Source organism: Artemia sp. Qi Xiang Cuo, chromosome 7, assembly GCF_049724085.1.
Source record: "Artemia sp. Qi Xiang Cuo chromosome 7, ASM4972408v1, whole genome shotgun sequence".
Lineage (NCBI taxonomy): Eukaryota > Metazoa > Arthropoda > Branchiopoda > Anostraca > Artemiidae > Artemia > Artemia sp. Qi Xiang Cuo.
The window spans coordinates 65,498,387-65,516,071 of record NC_142800.1 but is presented as its reverse complement, the minus strand read 5'-3'; the positions used below and the strand labels follow the sequence as shown (position 1 = coordinate 65,516,071).

General features: G+C 35.3%; 1 protein-coding gene across 5 annotated transcripts in view; it reads left to right on the top strand.

Moving 5' to 3' along the window:
* Window positions 1–17,685, top strand: part of RhoGEF2 (Rho guanine nucleotide exchange factor 2) — a 358,602-nt gene that overhangs the window by 303,688 nt on the left and 37,229 nt on the right. For all 5 annotated transcript variants that reach the window (XM_089092512.1, XM_089092511.1, XM_089092510.1 and 2 more), the window contains 4 exons: window positions 1,878–2,045; window positions 3,520–3,762; window positions 5,552–5,792; window positions 11,867–11,954. In XM_089092512.1, coding sequence (XP_088948638.1) covers window positions 1,878–2,045; window positions 3,520–3,762; window positions 5,552–5,792; window positions 11,867–11,954 — 740 coding nt within the window. The remainder of the gene's footprint in view (window positions 1–1,877; window positions 2,046–3,519; window positions 3,763–5,551; window positions 5,793–11,866; window positions 11,955–17,685) is intronic.

Genomic DNA, 17,685 nt, shown 5'->3' with positions numbered 1-17,685 from the left:
TTTTATCCCCCTTTGTATAGATTACTTTGATGGATTTTGTCTTAAGGAGCACAGGAAAGGCAACAGGAGACCATGGAATCAAATGGGGAGGAAAAAGTCTCCTGGACTTAGATTATGCTGATGATTTAAGCATCCTAGATGAAAGTGTGAGCAAAATGAATGAAGTTTTAGAGGTTTTGCGAGTTCAGGGTGCTAGTATTGGTTTGAAAATTAATGTTAGGAAGACCAAGTCACTAAGGCTAGGAATAAGCGAAGATGAAAAGGTGACGTTGGGTAATGAAAAGATTGATCAGGTGGACAGCTTCACTTACCTTGGAAGTATTATTAGTAAAGATGGTGGGAGCAGTGAAGATGTTGAAAATAGAATAGCCAAGGCTCAGGGTGTTTTTTCACAGTTAAAAAAAGTCTGGAAGAATAGGAAGATAAGTCTGCAAACCAAGATTAGAATCTTAGAAGCTACAGTGATGACAGTGGTCAAATATGGCTCTGAAGCATGGACGCTCCGAAAAGCGGATGAAGATTTGCTAGATGTTTTCCAGAGAAATTGCTTAAGGATTGTTCTGGTTACCCGGCTGACTGACCGTATTTCAAACAATAGGCTATACGAAAAATGTGGTTCAATACCGCTTTCTAGGTCTATAATGAAAGAAAGGTTGAGGTGGTCAGGGCATGTTGTTCGGATGAAGGATGACAGATTGCCGAAGATTGTTCTTTTCGGCCAACCATCTAGGGCTGAACGGAAAGTAGGTCGTCCCCGTCTGGGTTGGGAGGACGTCATAAAGAAAGATTTAAAGGAAATGGGAACTTCGTGGGCGGGTGTAAAAAGGGAGGCTTTGAATAGATTGGGGTGGAGGAGGAGCGTGCGTAGCTGTGTTGGCCTCAGGCGGCTTGGTGCTGCGATAGAGTAGTAGTTTTACATTTTATAAAGTCTTTATTTTTTCAGTAATAGGTTAAGGCTGAATCTAGAAGGGAGGGCCTTTTCTGTCAGCTGTGTTTTAACTTAACTCGGATTATACTGTTATGTTGGTTGGTTAACGCTTTGCTTAAGAACTGTAAAGTCGAACAAAAAAAATACTTTAGTCTCAACATGGGTTTAGGGGAAAATATTGTAAAGTAGAAGCGCTTGACGGCCATTATTTCTTAGTTATAATTAATTTGTTAAAGTTATATGCTTTAGCAACAGGATTCTGTAAGTAACAGGTTCTAATCCTAAATTTCCTTCAAAAAAAATTAATGAGAACCTTCAAAGTAAATACCTTGTTTATAAGCAACTTTAATTCTTTCTAATTTTCAGTCTCATCACAAAGTGTGCTTTTTTCGAAAATTTTTAGCTTCTTGTCTTGTAGAATGTGGATAAAACTGTATTCTTTCATACTCGTCACATAATCTGTGACAAAGCTTTTATGCACTATCAATGCCAGTTCAAGCCCTTTTCCTGAGGCAAACCTCCTAACCTGACAAAGCTTTTATGCACTATCAATGCCAGTTCAAGCCCTTTTCCTGAGGCAAACCTCCTAACCTGACAAAGCTTTTATGCACTATCAATGCCAGTTCAAGCCCTTTTCCTGAGGCAAACCTCCTAACCTGACAAAGCTTTTATGCACTATCAATGCCAGTTCAAGCCCTTTTCCTGAGGCAAACCTCCTAACCTGACAAAGCTTTTATGCACTATCAATGCCAGTTCAAGCCCTTTTCCTGAGGCAAACCTCCTAACCTGACAAAGCTTTTATGCACTATCAATGCCAGTTCAAGCCCTTTTCCTGAGGCAAACCTCCTAACCTGACAAAGCTTTTATGCACTATCAATGCCAGTTCAAGCCCTTTTCCTGAGGCAAACCTAGCGATTACTTTAACTTTGATTTCCTCTTTCCTTTGCAGTTTGATGGGCAAGAGGGTGAAAAATTGCAAAGGGCGGCGAGTCAATTTTGTCAGCATCAATCCTTCGCTCTTGAAGCCCTTAAGGAGCGACGCAAAAAGGAAACAAAACTTGATAAATTCCTGTATGATGCTGAGATGAACCCGGTCTGTCGAAGATTGCAACTTAAGGTAAGCCCACTTAAGTTATTACGTATGTAACTTTAGGTATAAATAAATAAGTTCTGGGACCTCGCTGTCCAAGCATGTCAATACGAGAAAACGATATAATTCACAGCCAGTAAAAAAAAAAAAAAAAAAAAAAAAAAAAAAAAAAAAAAAAAAAGAGCGAAACCTATCTTGGCCCAGTTTACAACGCTCTTATTTCGTGATATGGAAGAGTATTTTGTTCTGATCGTTTCGGCTAATATGTACTTTAAAGCTGAGAGCATGTCAAGACCGTATCCAGGGAGGGGGGAGAGACCCGGTGACCGATTCGAAAATTAATCTAAAAAATACCTGTAAAGACAAAACCTTACCAGAAAACAGGATGTTAGACAAAGTCCACGGGAAAAAATCGGGTAACCCCCCCCCCCCCCCCCCCCCGAACAAAAATCCTGGATCCGCTCTTGGAGTATGTGCAAGACTAGCAAGATTGTAAGTTTAAAATGTTAGTACTGAGTTCTTAAAATACATGTATTATACAATTATTTAAAATATATTGTTGTGTGGAGTAGGAGTGTTTACGTCACTTGAGCTGGTTTTCAGTTGTTTTTTTGGCCTATTATTTATTTAGATTAAAATTAATATTATTAATACTATTTAATAATATTAAATAATATTAATAAATTTATGTTTATAAATGAATAAATAAGTGGTACATAAAAACACAAATAAAATATGTAAATAGATAAATATTTATTTAGACTATTAGCTGTTTTTATCTAAGTCTTGGCTTTTATTTAATTTAGTTTATTTTTTAGCAGCCCCAAAATTTCAGTTTTTAAACGTAAAACGATAACTCTGGGATCTTTCGATGTGTGGGATTTAGCTTTATCCATACATCAAGTATCCTTTTCAAAATTTACTGTTTTTTTTTTTAGATTAAAAAATTAAGTTGAAAATACACCAAAAACGGACGAAAGCAGGAAAATATGTTTTTTTTTTTCAAGTATGTTAACATGACTTTTTAAGAAAAAGTTTAAGTAATATCATAATTCTGGTTCGGGGGATAAAATGTTCAGGTTCATTTACTTGTAATTTCGAATCTTATAAAGTATTCATGAATATCCTCAAGATCAATCTGACTAAAGTGAATGATGTACTAAAACAAACAATTTAATAGATTGTGCTGCTATAACAAGTGGTGCTGTGAATATAATTGTGCTGGTCTAGCAATGTGGTGATTTATGAAAAGATGACAAAAGTGTTCTATATGATCTGATATCTAGGTCATATTAAACATACACCATTTAATGCAGTTGAAAATTTAATTAGCAGTTAGTAATAAGGGAAAAATGCTTGGGACTCACGCTCGAAGATGATTTTATTCATTAAGGAATATATAGTCCTCTTTTTTTTTTTTTTTTTTTTTTTTTTTTTTTTTTTTTTTTTTTTTTTTTTTGTATGCTGCTATCATATTTAGAACATGGAAATTCTATTATAGGATCTCTTACCCACTGGAATGCAACGACTCACAAAATACCCCCTTCTTTTGGAGTCACTTTTGCGACATACCCCTGTGAAACACGCAGATCATCAACCAATCAAAATCGCACTCGAAAAATCACGTGCACTTCTCAAAGTGGTCAATGCCTCTATTCATGAAGCAGAGAATCAGCATCGATTAGCAGAACTGCAGAAACGATTAGATAAGTCGTCTGGGGACAAATCGGATCACGAACTAAGGGTAAAACATTTTTATTTATTTTTTTACAGTTTTTTTTTTGTATTTTCATATACGAGGTTTTCTCTGTCCACTGGTGGGTTCATAGTTTTTTTTTTCTTTTGTCTATTTAGCCCTTCTTTTTTCTCCTTTTGCCTTGTCTTAGAAAGATAAATTCGTCTCTCCTGTGACCCCTCCCCAGTATGCAGGTATGCTTGAAGGTGTATTTGAAAAAATTAAAAGCTGAAAAGCGAAAAAGGAAAATAGAGAGGAAAAAATTACCTCCTTTTCCCTTGGAAAATAAGAGATTAAAGTGAAAAGGAAAACTTATACAGTATCTTTGTTGACACTACCGAGTGAGCTGCTTCAGGACTTCAACTGCAGTCGAGTATAGGTAAATTGTCCGATATACAGAGTCAGGTGAATATTGGAACTGTAGGAGAGAAAACATAACTTAATATAAAGTTTCATGGATACATATTAAATAACATACTAAAATGATAATAATAATGACATACTGTGACCAAGAATTATATCTTTGTTCGGATTGGATGAATGTAGCTTGTTTCAAAAATGAAAAAAAAAGACAAGAAGCCTCACTTAACGGTCTTGTATGGACCTAGAGGATTGATGTGACCGAAAAGCTGGGTTGAAGACTGGGTCAGAGACACCGTCTCCTCTTCGCTTTCTGATGCCAATGTATCTCATTGATCAAAAAAAAAGAAAAGAAAAAAAGACAATGCGCGATAAAAAAAAAAGATAAAAAAAGAAAAAAAAGAATGCAAACTAATGTTCAAAGTATCGTTTTTTCACTCGGGCCTTTTATAAACCACTAAAAAAATACATTTGACTGCCTGTAAATAAATTTCACTCTTAGTAATACAACTTAAAGGCAAGAGAGACGGGAAACATCTTTCAGGGAGATTATAGAAACATATCTTAAATCAGAAGGGAGAATTATAGCAGAACATCTTTCAGAGTTCTCAATAATGAAATTTGCAAAAATGTGTTTAAGTCCCAGTTGAGTTTGGGGCGCTGATATCTAAAGAGTTAAGGATAGGGGTCTTCAATTTTTTTATATCCGGGTTAGCCGGACTCGTTAAATCACCCACAAAAAAATTAGGAAAGAAAGGGAAAATTCGAAAAGAATAACGACAATGTTTTTTTTAGATTTTAGGCTAGAAAGAGCCCCGGATATTTATCTCCGTGTCCCACTTTATTGTAATAAAAAAGATAAATTAGATTAGTCGACTCGTTTATAATTTTCACCCTTATCATATGTTTTACGGTGTACCTAGTGGGAACCCCTTTTATGTTTTGTTGTTTTAGCGTGAAGATCCCCTAAATAAATTATTAATAATGACTGTCTGAATTCAGACTCCAAACAATAGGATTACGAGCCCCTTCAGTTTCCTGCAGCTATTTCAAGTTTCCGGTTAAATTCCTGCTTCGAGTCGCCTTCGACGGGTAACCTACGCGGCTTTGAATGTATCCACTTTGCCTTCTATCTTACTTTGAAATTCCATGCCATTATTGCTCTATTTTATTCATATTGATATTTTTCTGTGGTTCTTATAGTTTTTCTTTCTTTTTTTCTTTTAAGTAATTTCTTTTCAATAAGGAACATGTTTATTTGCGTTAAAAAAAAGTTGTATACACAATTACAAAAATTCTCCTTAAACAGCTATTTAACACTTAAATTCATCCTTTATTCATTATTCAATCAATTCATAAAATAAAAGGAATCACACCATAACATATAAAGGAAGTAAATATGTTTCATTACAAAATCTGACATGTCTTTACTTTTAAGAACTTCGACCTTACTCGACGGAGACTGGTTCATGAGGGTCCGCTCACCTGGCGGTGCAAGGACAGACGTCCGATTGATCTTCATGTCCTCGTCCTTGAAGATTCTATTGTTCTACTACAAAAAGATGATAACAAGTATGTTCTTAAGTATCATACTGTAAGTAGCACCAGTGGCAGTGAACCGGTTCGATGTAGTCCTATAATTAAGTACACATCGATTTTGCTGAAGCCAGATGCAAGAGGTAAGCACTTATTCTTTATTATTCCCCAGCCCTATTTGAAAAAAACGAAATAATTGATAATTATATTTGTCTTTTACAATATTTTCTTTTTTGTAGAAGTAACAAATTAAAAACAAGATGCGAAAGGTAAGCACTTTCCACTGGTAAGAGTATCCTCCCTCCTCCAAAATAAGTTATATAAATTTAAATTAATTTATAAATTAATATATAAATATAAATATAAAATTCCTTCTTATTCCCTCGTCATTTAAATCTGAAGAAAACGAAATGACTGATATTTGTCTTGGTATTTTACAAACTTTTTTTTAATGAAACAAGAAATTTAAAGTTGATGTGAAATTTAAGCACTTTCCATATTTACCAGTGTCCCCTGGCACCATGGGCGTACGGGAGGGGGGACAGAGTGGGGCTGTTGCCCCCCCCCCCCTCTAGAACTTCAAGTTTACACTAGATATGGTTGAAAAAAGCAGTTGAAAAAGGTTGATGGTTAAAAAAGCAGTTGATACAAGGTAGATGGTTGAAAAAGCTGGAAATAAACAGCTGGAATGACAAAATAAAATTCAACCAAGAAGCAATTATTCATAATGTCTTGGAAAGTTTTAGCTCTAATCCAAGAAGATTGATTAATGCTGAAGCTTATTGATGATTTATGATTTTTGGTGATTACTTATTAATAAAGATTCATAGGTATGATAGAAATTGTTGGCAATGTAAGGTTTTGTGAACTGCCAATATAACTTCAGCCCCCCCTTCATCACAGAATCCCCCCCCCCCTAGAGAAGAAGCTACGTACGCCCGTGCCCAGCATATTATAATCTTTGAATAAAGCAAAAAAGCGATATTATTGTTGTTTTTTTACAAGGTTTAAGAAAAAGAAATATTAATAAAAAATTCCGTCTTATTTCCCCACTACACTGATCGTGAGAATACAAAATGATTAATAATTGTCTTGTTATTCTAACTTTAATTGCTTTTATTCTAACTATTAAGTCAACTTTAGTTACTTAGTCAGTGAACAGTTTGAAGGATCAAGGTACCAATAATTTAAAAAAAAGGAACAGTCCCGTGAACCTTGGTTAATTCTAGATAGGCAAAAGGTAAATTCCCAGAACCTAGGTAAAATTGTTAACTTTGGTAAATTTTATATGGGCAATATATAAAAGTGAGTATGATACGAAAGTAAGAAAATTGCCTCAAAATTAAGCAACCCGAAGTATCAAATTAAGGGATTATATAACTTGTTTTAACCATGACAATAAATTTTAACAAATTGTTATTAACACCTATTATTGTGAAAACTTTTACCATTAGAAATAGCAGAAGCTTCCAAATTAAAAGAAATGGCTGAGGATAAGATTCAGTTTTATTCCCATTTAGTTTGTCATATAATCCAAAATGTTTTAGTTTTTATCCCCTTTTCTGAAGCTACTCTTTGTGGCTTCCCGTCTTGCCAGCCTTTCAAATAAATTTATTTTGAAGTTTAAGAATTAATAAGTTGAAAAAAGCAACATGAAAACATAGAATAAAAAAAAAGTAGAAAGGGAGCTATTTTTCCTTCTGATTAATTTAATTTTCTGCAAATCTGGTATTATTACTAAATAGGAACTCCTTATATAGGGAAGGAATACTACAAAAACAAAAATTTTTCAAAAATAAAAAAGACTGGGAAAAATTGGGAGCAATTTTTTGAATTACCCAATCCCTCTCCCCCAGCCTTTTCCTTTAACATTTCCATGAGAAAATTTTTATTGATGAGACTTGCAAGGAAAGTTTTAGCCTGCCTTTAGTCTTGTAAGGTAGTAGCTGTATATAAATAACAAAATAAAATACGTATAATTCACCCATAAATCTAAAAAAATCAATAAGGATTTTAAAACTTTTGGCCACTTTGCTTGCTGCTTTCATATCCAGAAACAAAGTTAAAAATAAGACAAAAATCCAGAAAGAAAAGTTGCCCAAATCCTACAAGGAATTATTAAACAGAAAATAAAATAAAAAAAGGTTATCAAAACTCCTGGGAAACCTGAAACACTTAAAAAACTCTCAATCCTTCTTTAATTCCTGACGTATAAGAGGAAGCTCCTGTGCGGTTTATTTTTCCCATTGACTGACATTTATTGGTAAAAAATACTAGCCCGGGAATCGCCCAGTTGAAAAACAAAAGGTTCATAAAATAATTTTGCAATTTTTGAAACACTTTCAAGATTCTCCCCCTCCCCCCTCTCCTTCGCATCCCTCAGAGGAGTTTCTGGCGTGGTTCCTTTTCTAATTGATCGACGCTTGATCAAACGGCTGTGTTTGGAAAACCGCGTCAGTTATGGGAGTCTGTTGCAATAACGGAGATTTATTGTGTAACATCTGGTGTCAAATCTATTTGAACCCACGACCCATGGAACACTAGCCTTATTGTTGAGTTTGTAGTCCTGATTCGTTCAGGAGCCAAGCCGATTGATTGTATTTTTAAATTGTCTGGAATTTTAATATTAATGTACTTGGTTGTCTTTTAGTCTTAAATGATCAGAATGAAGTTAGGTGATGATAAGGAGTTATAATCCAAAATGATATGGTATCTCATCATTGATCAGTTTTTTGTCCTTTATTTCATTCGCCCTTTTTTCTGTTTCTTAAAGTTAGGTTGGCTAACTGAAGCTAAAACATATTGAAACAAATTCTGTAGTGTTGAATGCGTGATGGAAACAAACAATTATGTCTATTTTATCAGACCTGATGTGTGATACAAAATGCAAAATAAATAAAGCTAGAAATGTCTTTTCGTTTTCCTTCGCTGTTTACTTTCAGGAATTAATTGGTTCCTTATTTTCGTCTCTTAGTTCTATATCACAATATTATGGACTTCATCTTAGTGGCTAAATGAGCTGCATTGACTCATAATATAAATCCCTTTGTTGTTGAAAAATATTTTGCAACAAGTCCCAGGAAAAGCTTAAAGAATTTATTAAACATTTATTGGACTATTCAATGCAGTCAAAGTTTAGTTAAACGCATTTATTGATAGATAACAATGTAGCTATTGACCATTCCTTAATTTTTCGTTATCGTCCTTTTGGTGGAGTCTGAATAATAATCATGGTCCCTCTCCTGACGGGGGGGGGAATCCCCCTCCTTCATGAAAAATTACAAAAAAGCACACATGAATATGATTTTTGTTTGTTTGTTTGAAAGAATACTACATATTGTGGGCGAAAACTTTTTTCAACCCCTTCTCCTCCCCAAGAATGTCTTTGAAGGCGTACATTCTCCCTGTTATTCCTTGCCTATAAAATGCCTGTAGTGGCCTGCTTTGAAGAATAAAGTTAGAAACTATAAAATAAATCTAGGGATTTGGTCGAAGGAAGTCGGTGGTGGAGCCGTATTTACCTCTGCGTTAACTTCAGGTAGACACATAAGTGACATTGTCCCATGGAAATCCTTTGGAAAAAGGAAGACCATTTAAGAACCTTCCAACCCCCCGATCCCTTCCCCTCACGTCTCTCTGAGGAAGTTTTATTTCTCTTAGATAAAGGTAGACATGTTTGGTTGATTCCCAAAGACGTAATTTTATCCTTTTTATTGGTTATTTATCTAGTAGACACCTTAATGTCTATTTTTCAGAAAGCTGTAAATTTGTCATGACAAAATTTAATTCCGACGAAGATGAAACATAAAAGACGACATCTCAAAATTATTAGGATATAAAATTACGATAATGATGCTATTGCAACTTTTAAGAACATTCTCAATTTATGTTGCTCAAATCTTAAGGAATGATTTAAAATAGACTACGTTATTGTGAAGCTTCGTTTTTGAACGTTTGTCGTTAGTACTCATTAAGTTAGGTTTTAGATTAGATTTCAACGCTATTGCCAATCTGGAATCAAAATCTTGAGCGTAGATTTGAGCTTAAGTCTTATACATTTAGACTTTGTTATCATGTTTACTCTTGTGAAAATCAACGAACTCCATATATTGATAACCACAATTAACATTCCACTGTGAATGTTTTTTTTACCTTCACTTCAATTTTAATATTGATATTCCGTATTGTTACTATTGGATTCAGTTCTTTCACATGCACGAAAAATATTGTTTCTCTATTTTCTAATAACATATACTCGTCATTTAATTAGATTTTGCGTTTACTAATAGTGACTAAGTGGACAAATTTTATATGGCTAAATTCATATATTGTAGCGCATCAAAAAATTTATGGCATTTATAGCGTTTTTTTTTTTTTTTTTTTTTTTTTTTTTTTTTTTTTTTTTATATATATATATTCAAAAATAGACTAAAATATTGAAAATATACAAAACCTTTTCTAATACCTTTTTTAAATTCTTCTTTTCTTTCTTTTGTAGCGTCTCTGCTGAATCAGCGGTACTAAAATCCATACTATTTCTGGCAATTATGGGACAGAATTTTGAAAAAAAAAATTATGGCACATTTGTTTCCGTGTATTTTCATTTATCTACAGTCAAACATTTTAGTTTTTATCTTTTCAGCCAATAAGAAGGTTGTTGTTGATACCCCTTCGATTCCACTTTCTAGCAACGCGATGTAGTCAAGTGTATTTACTTTTCCGATTATATTTTATTTAATTTTAAAACATCCTATTGTTCTGATTGTGGAACTCCGACTTATGTGTCTTAAGCAATCATTCCACGTAAAATTGATAAAGAAGTCATATACCCGTTAAGTAGTATGGTATTCACAATGATAATTTATGCTGTAGCTACTGGTGGTTTGAAATAGAAGTGGGCGTAATGCCCCTAAGAATATTATATAATTATTTGAGCATTTGACAAATCATGTCACTAACTATAAATGAAATAGTAAGTCTGTATTATTACCTTTAATTAAAACACACTTTTGACACCCCTGAGTAAGGATTCATCCCCAAACATCCTATTCTTTTCGTTGAATTCTGAAAATTGAACATGGGGCATTGAAGGACTATCCCATCTTAAATTTAAGTGGCTTCCACATGACGTACGCAATTTTCTATGTTAGGTGGTTAATTTACGTTATGTTAAAGTATAACCTTCACATTGAAACGAGTCGTCTTGCACTAGGCTGAAGTAAAAATCCAGAAAAACATCGGGATCATCTGATCAAAACATCGCAGTCATCAAAAGCAAACCATTCAAAACTAAAATCGTAGAATTGAGATCGGGATTCAAGTTTAGATGATAATATTTTTGTTATTGCAGAAGAATCACTTTTGAGGAAAAGACACTCTAGGGGCGTGTTCCTGGTCCGACGAAAAGTTAATAATATTTAATAAAAATTTAATATTTCGTTCCAGGTGAGAGGGAATTAACAGCTGGAACGATCAAAAATTAAATTCGTATTTTGTATTAGATTTTTGTGAATACGGTTAACTATCGTATTTACTGAATTAACTTCTGTACATTCATCATCAAAGTGGGAAAAATGAAGGCAAATGACCAAAGTCAAGTCAAGCCAAGCCAAATTACCAAACTAATGAGTTTGAGGAATATGAGCCCTTGTGTAGGGAAAATGGTTATATTGGCGTTTAAAAGTTTCCCAGGAAGAGAACCATTGGTTAATAAACCCTTCCAGGTTCCCAGTCAATTCCTATTAAATTTAAAGTAAATACGAATTAAATTGCGTTTTGTACCGGAAACACGCTCTAGGAAAGACTATTAATTGCCCCCCCCCCCCCCCAGAAACAACATATTATTGGTGATATGTTGGCTTTTCCATTACCTAATATAAAATACTATTTTGAACATGGGTAATGCGTACTTTAAGGACAAAATTTGCTTCGCAAGAGTACACAATGTAGCCTACAGTTTTAAGTTGTGCTAGTGTAAAAGATTCTACGATATAGTGAGAAAGTACCAAGGAGGGGATACGAGGCTTGACCCCCCCCCCCTCCTGGAATTCCTGGCCGACTCGTAAAAAACGTAACAAAAATCCCTATAGATTAGTTTTTGATGTTTTTTTCTAAACAACCATCCACTCCCCCCCCCCGAACAAAAATCCTGGGTACGCTCTTGGAAAGTACTATTACTTTTTCAAAAGATGTAGTTGTAAGTCCCTTTTGTTTTCAGATAGTACGGCATTTTATCTAATTGACCAGCCAACGACAAGCCCTCAGATGTATGAAATGGTTTCTTCCTCTACCTCTGAACGCAAAGCGTGAGTTATTTCTTAATTAATTCTTTCCCTTTAGAACACAAATAATCATTCAATTAGTGATCACTAATTAGTAACTAGTCATAGCGTTTAATGTTCTTCAATAGCCCCTTTCTTTTCATTTTTTTAAAGTGCTTAATATTTTCATATTAATAATTAATATTAATATTTTCATGGAATTTTAGTAAGGTGTTGTCTCCGTGCAGAACCATAATATGATCAAAATCTTTTTTTTTTGTCCTAATCCATGAGGAAAAAATTACATAACATCTCGGCTAACAAGACTAAAGGCATAACATCAGCTACTAAACATCTCGTCATTGGGACTTACTTAATTTCACCCGAATTAAGCAATGATTCACCTTTTTATGATTGAAAATTTGAAGAAACGGCTTTTCCATTGTTTAAAAAGTTAGAAATAAATGGCCCGAAAAATGGTTTTTTAATTCTGTTTTTTAAGTATTTTATGTTTAGACTATCAGTGACGGCATCTTTGATATTAATTCAAGATGGCATAATCTTACCGTGTGCTCATTATGTTTATTGCAACTGACTTTATAATTTTTGACGTTCAATAGTGAATAGCAATTATTGAATTGCGCTCAAAAGCACCTATTGAAGACATTTTGCATTACAGTCGACTCTCGATAACTCGAAATCCTCGATATGTCGAATTATTTTCAATCCCCTTGGAAAAACCTGTCATAAGTCGAAGAAAAAACCATGCATAACTCGAAATAATTTTGTGGTTATATTCGACTCTGTAGGTCGAAGTGGCTTGAAAATTACCCCTGTAACTCGAAATTCAGTAGATAAGTCGTCACTTAATTTTCACTTTACCTCCACGAGTCAAAGTTTACCCCTGTATCTCGTAGTTTTTTCAAGGAACCATTGTTAGTTGAAACCCCGGTATGCAGGTTGCAACGTGTAAACGTCAATGTATAATAATTTAGTTTGATATATTTTTGCATCAGATTCTGTTAATGTTCAGGTGTGTATTTCCTAGCAAATTAAATATATAACTCGAAGAAAAATCGTGGTCCCGTGAATTTCGAGTTAGCTAGAGTCGACAGTAATTTTTTGCTTATTGCGCTTCATATTTCAAGTAGGTGTAATTTTTCCTTTTACTGATACAAAATCTTAATTATCTGTATTTTTTTTTTTATTCATTTTGATGTTTAAACCGCGTTCAATAGAGCACAATGATTCCGCTTATTCAATAAGTTAATGAATTACGATCAGTTACAATATGCTCCGTTGAACTAAGGATTATTCTACTTCAGTGGTTCATCTGAACTGAAGCTCAGCATATTTTCCAGGTTTTTCCGAATTTCTAACTTATCAATTCCTAAGTTGCGATAAAAATAACTCTATTTATAAGGATGTTAAGAGGGGAGGGAGGGAAGACTATTAAATTAGGAAAGAGGTAAAGGCGAGCATTTGGGAATACATCTTACCAGTATTCTCACAAATAGAATGTTATGTACCCCAACAGTTTTTAGCTTATAGAGAAATTCGATATTGGGAACAAGCAATCCAACTGCCAGTATAAAACAAGATGTATTCCAATTAAACCTCCTTTCCTCTCAAACGTTACTTGCTAAATCATTGTCAATATTATGGCAATATTATGGCACTCAGTTAAACCTTTGACACGGTATTATCTGACCTTTTACGCCATGAAATTGCATTACATCAAAAAGCCTTTGTGTCCTTGGGGCTAACCGAACCTAAGGTGTTTCTTTTTTTTTGCTCAACTCGGGAAGCCTAGGAAAGGGGATCGATATCTATTTTTGTCTTAAGTTGTGTTTCAAAGTTTCTAGTTTTGAAGAACCCGTGTCCACCACGCTTAAAACCCGTAAGATGAAAATGCTTTAAAGTTTTGCTAGGAGAACCTAAAGACGAATTTTATCCAACCTATTTAAAACACTCTTCAACCCCGGTGCCTGAAAAGGGGACTTGATTTTCTCCAAAAAAAGGAAGAATCAGTTTATATATATATATATATATATATATATATATATATATATATATATATATATATATATATATATATATATATATATATATATATATATATATATATATATATATATATATATATATATATACTTTTTTGACTTAAAGCTGTTGCTCGGCAGCGTCGCCAGCGTAGAGGGAACCAGTCGTCAGCACCGTCAGTCTTCTCCAGAGTGGTCGGTTCAGGGCGAGGGTTGTCGCTTCAGCCGGGTTGATGTTTCTGGAGGCGAGCCGATCACGGATGACATCCGCCCATCTGGTGCGTGGTCTTCCCTTAGGACGCCTCCAGCCGTTTGCAGCTGGGTCGAAATCGAAGGTGAGCCGGGCGGGTGTTTGGTCAGGCAGAAGGAGCAGATGACCATACCAACGCAGCGAGCGAGACTCAAGCTGCTCGGACAGGGGTGGGAGTTTGAAGGAACTGAGGATTTCTGAATTTCGTACCCTGTCGGGCCATCGGGAGCGTTCTATTTTTCGGAGGTGTTTCGTCTGGATGGCATCTACCTTCAGCGTCTGTGTCTGAGTCAGCGACCAAGTCTCAGCAGAATAGAGCATAATGCTGGCAACCGAAGCAGAGTATATTCGTGCTTTGGTGAGACGGCTGATCTGGGGTTTATGGAAGACTTTTTTTAGAAGGCAACCGAAGACAGAGTTTACTTTTGCCGCTCTTGCTGATATTTCGGCATCTAGGCTTCCGTTTGAGCAGACAATTGAACCAAGGTAGGTAAACTGCTTGACTACCTCTACAGTCTGGCCACAAATTTCCACAGATGACAGGGGGTTGGACGGCGTTTTCTCAACGGGCATTATCTTGGTCTTCGACCAATTTATTTTCTGACCGAATTTCTCAGCGGCAGAGGCCAGTGTTTCCAGTGTAGTTTTGAGGTCACTAATGTTTTCGCATATTAGCGCCACGTCGTCGGCAAAGTCGACGTCTGAAAGAACTCTTCCAGCAAAGCCTATGCCAAACGGCTGCATCTACTGTGTTTTATTCAGGATGTGGTCTATTACACAGTTAAAGAGCTCAGGTGCTGCGGCACATCCTTGCCGGACACCATTTTTAATTTTGAAATATCCAGAAGGCCGTCCATTTACAGACACCGCACTTTCAGTGTTATTATACAGTTCTTTGAGGAGACGGACGATTTTCGTGGGTACGCCAGCAGACTGGAGGATTAGCCATAGTGACTGCCTATCGACAGTGTCGAAGACCGATCGAAAATCAACAAAGGCAGTGTACGCCTTCCTCTTATATTCAAGAGTTTTCTCTATTAGCTGTCTAATCGTATGGACTTGCTCGGTGGTGGACCTGCATGGCATGAAGCCAGCTTGTGGGGGGTGACGTCAGGGCATGGGGGCATCTTGTTGCCGTTTGAGAAGCAGCATAGCGAAGAGCTTTCCAGGACCTGAGAGTAATGTTATGCCACGATAATTTATACATTCTGCTTTGCTCCCCTTCCTCTTGTAGATTGGTACAAGTAGGCCCTTCTTCCAGTCTAAGGGGATTTTTTCAGAGTGCCACACAAGGTTAAACAGCATTTGTAGCCAGAGGATCATGGCTAGACCCCCATTTTTAAGGAATTCCGATGTTCGGCCACATATTCCTGGCGCTTTGTTATTCTTTAGCTTGCGGGTGGCAGCTTTTATCTCCTCCGCTGTAAATTCAGGACCATCAGGAGCAGGTATCGTAGTAGCCGCAGCAGCTGCTAGCTCATGGTCCGTCTGGTCTGGTGGATCTGAGTTGAGCAGCTTCTCAAAGTGGTCCTCCCACTGGCGGAGGCATTGTGATTGGTCGTAGATATTCTCACCGCTAGCGCTTCGAAGGTTGGCGTAGTTTTATATATATATATACATATATATATATATACATATATATATATATATATATATATATATATATATATATATATATATATATATATATATATATATATATATATAAATTTTCTTCATCCAAGCATCATAGCCTGCAGTAGTTTGAGTTGCTTAAACAAATCTTTGTTTTCTGATGCATATATAAGCATAACCTAGTGGAATCTTGGTTTTCTTATTTTGTATTTTCTTCTTTCAAATATAAATATGTTGCATAAAGCATCTACATTTCATTGTCAGAGCCGTCCAGAATTGGGAAATTTTTCCAAAAATTGTGTAATTGTTGATGCTGATAAATCGAAGAATTACCCTAGAATTGGTAGGGATTTCGTCTGCTTTGTTTTAGCTACTTTCGACTTTGTAGAAAATATTCTATTTACAAAAAAATTAATTACCTGCTATGTGATCCTTATTTCTAATTATTTCAAGCCATATTTTTAGATTTAAGGAATTTTAGCCATTATAGAAATTTACCCATTATGCTTATTCTAAATTCGAAAAACTGTTAAACTTAAAATTGTTCATAAAAAAATTATTAGTATATGAATATGCAGTTCTGGAAATACGCAGTAAATTATCCCACCGAGAAAGTCCATAATTTGGATGGATATGATGGGACCAAATCTAACACAGAGCAAAGGTCTCTGAGAAAACAAGTTTTATTTCAATGTTGAGTATATTTTGTTAAGGAGGCCTTTCCATTTCCGAATTGAGTTGTAAATTTAGGCTACTATTAATAACAAATAAGCCGTCAATGTTTTGTAATTTACACGTATATTCTTAACACGCGTATTCGTCTTTTTATATACATTTCCGGTGAATTTACGAGCTGAAGAAATAGTTTGGGTATCGAAAAGGGAGATATTTGAAGAGGGTTACCCTCCTCATGAATATGGCCCCAAGAGCCATCACATGGCTCTTGCACAAGAGCATTCGGTCTTGAAAGGCTGGAAAAAGTCAAATCAGCGGAAATTATTGAGGACTGGGGCAATAGCCACCTCTCTCATATATAGGATAACTCTTGTTCGATTTAAGCTCTAATGTTGCTACTTACTTTCATTGGAGGAAATGAAATGTATTTTTAATGCCGTATTGAGAGTGATCAGAATGTTGATGGCTTATCCCATCCTTGAAGCTAGAATATCCATAAGCTCAACTTCTCAACTTTTCACAATACCTTTATTATATAAGAAAACACAGTTTTATTATAAGAAAACAGGTCAATTTTGCATTTTGAGAATATCGCGGAACGTCATAGTAATCCTGAAATAATTTTATTATGAAAGGTCAATGTTTTATTATGAGAAAAGAAGGTTTAAATCAACGTTCAGTATATTTTGTTAAGGAGGCCTATCCATTTCCGAGTTGAGCAACACCTTTAGGCTACTATTAATAACAAACAAGCCGTCAATGTTTTGTAATCCAAACTGTTCCTTTTTCTTTTCCGTCCCCTCTCTCCTCTTTGTTTGTTTCTTTACAGAGATTTTGTAAAGATCGTTTTAAGTCTTGAGAGAAACGATATGATTATCTTGTCTATTTATAAAATTAGTTGGAATGGTATTGCGTTGTTGGACCATGCTATTTCCCTGGACGGAACTCTTTTCCCGTGAATCGGGAAAATGTGAAGGTGGTCACTGGAGGCGGAGTTTCTCGCCTTTTAGGTGGCTCTACGTTTTTCTGTAATGAAAAGTAGTCAAAATTCAAAGGAGAAAATAGCAAACGAATGACATCTCAATGACACCACATGTTTTTAATTATTGAATCTTTATTGTTTCTTTTTAAGAATACTACTACTACTACTACTAACAACTCATCGCAGCACCAAGCCGCCTGAGGCCAACACAGC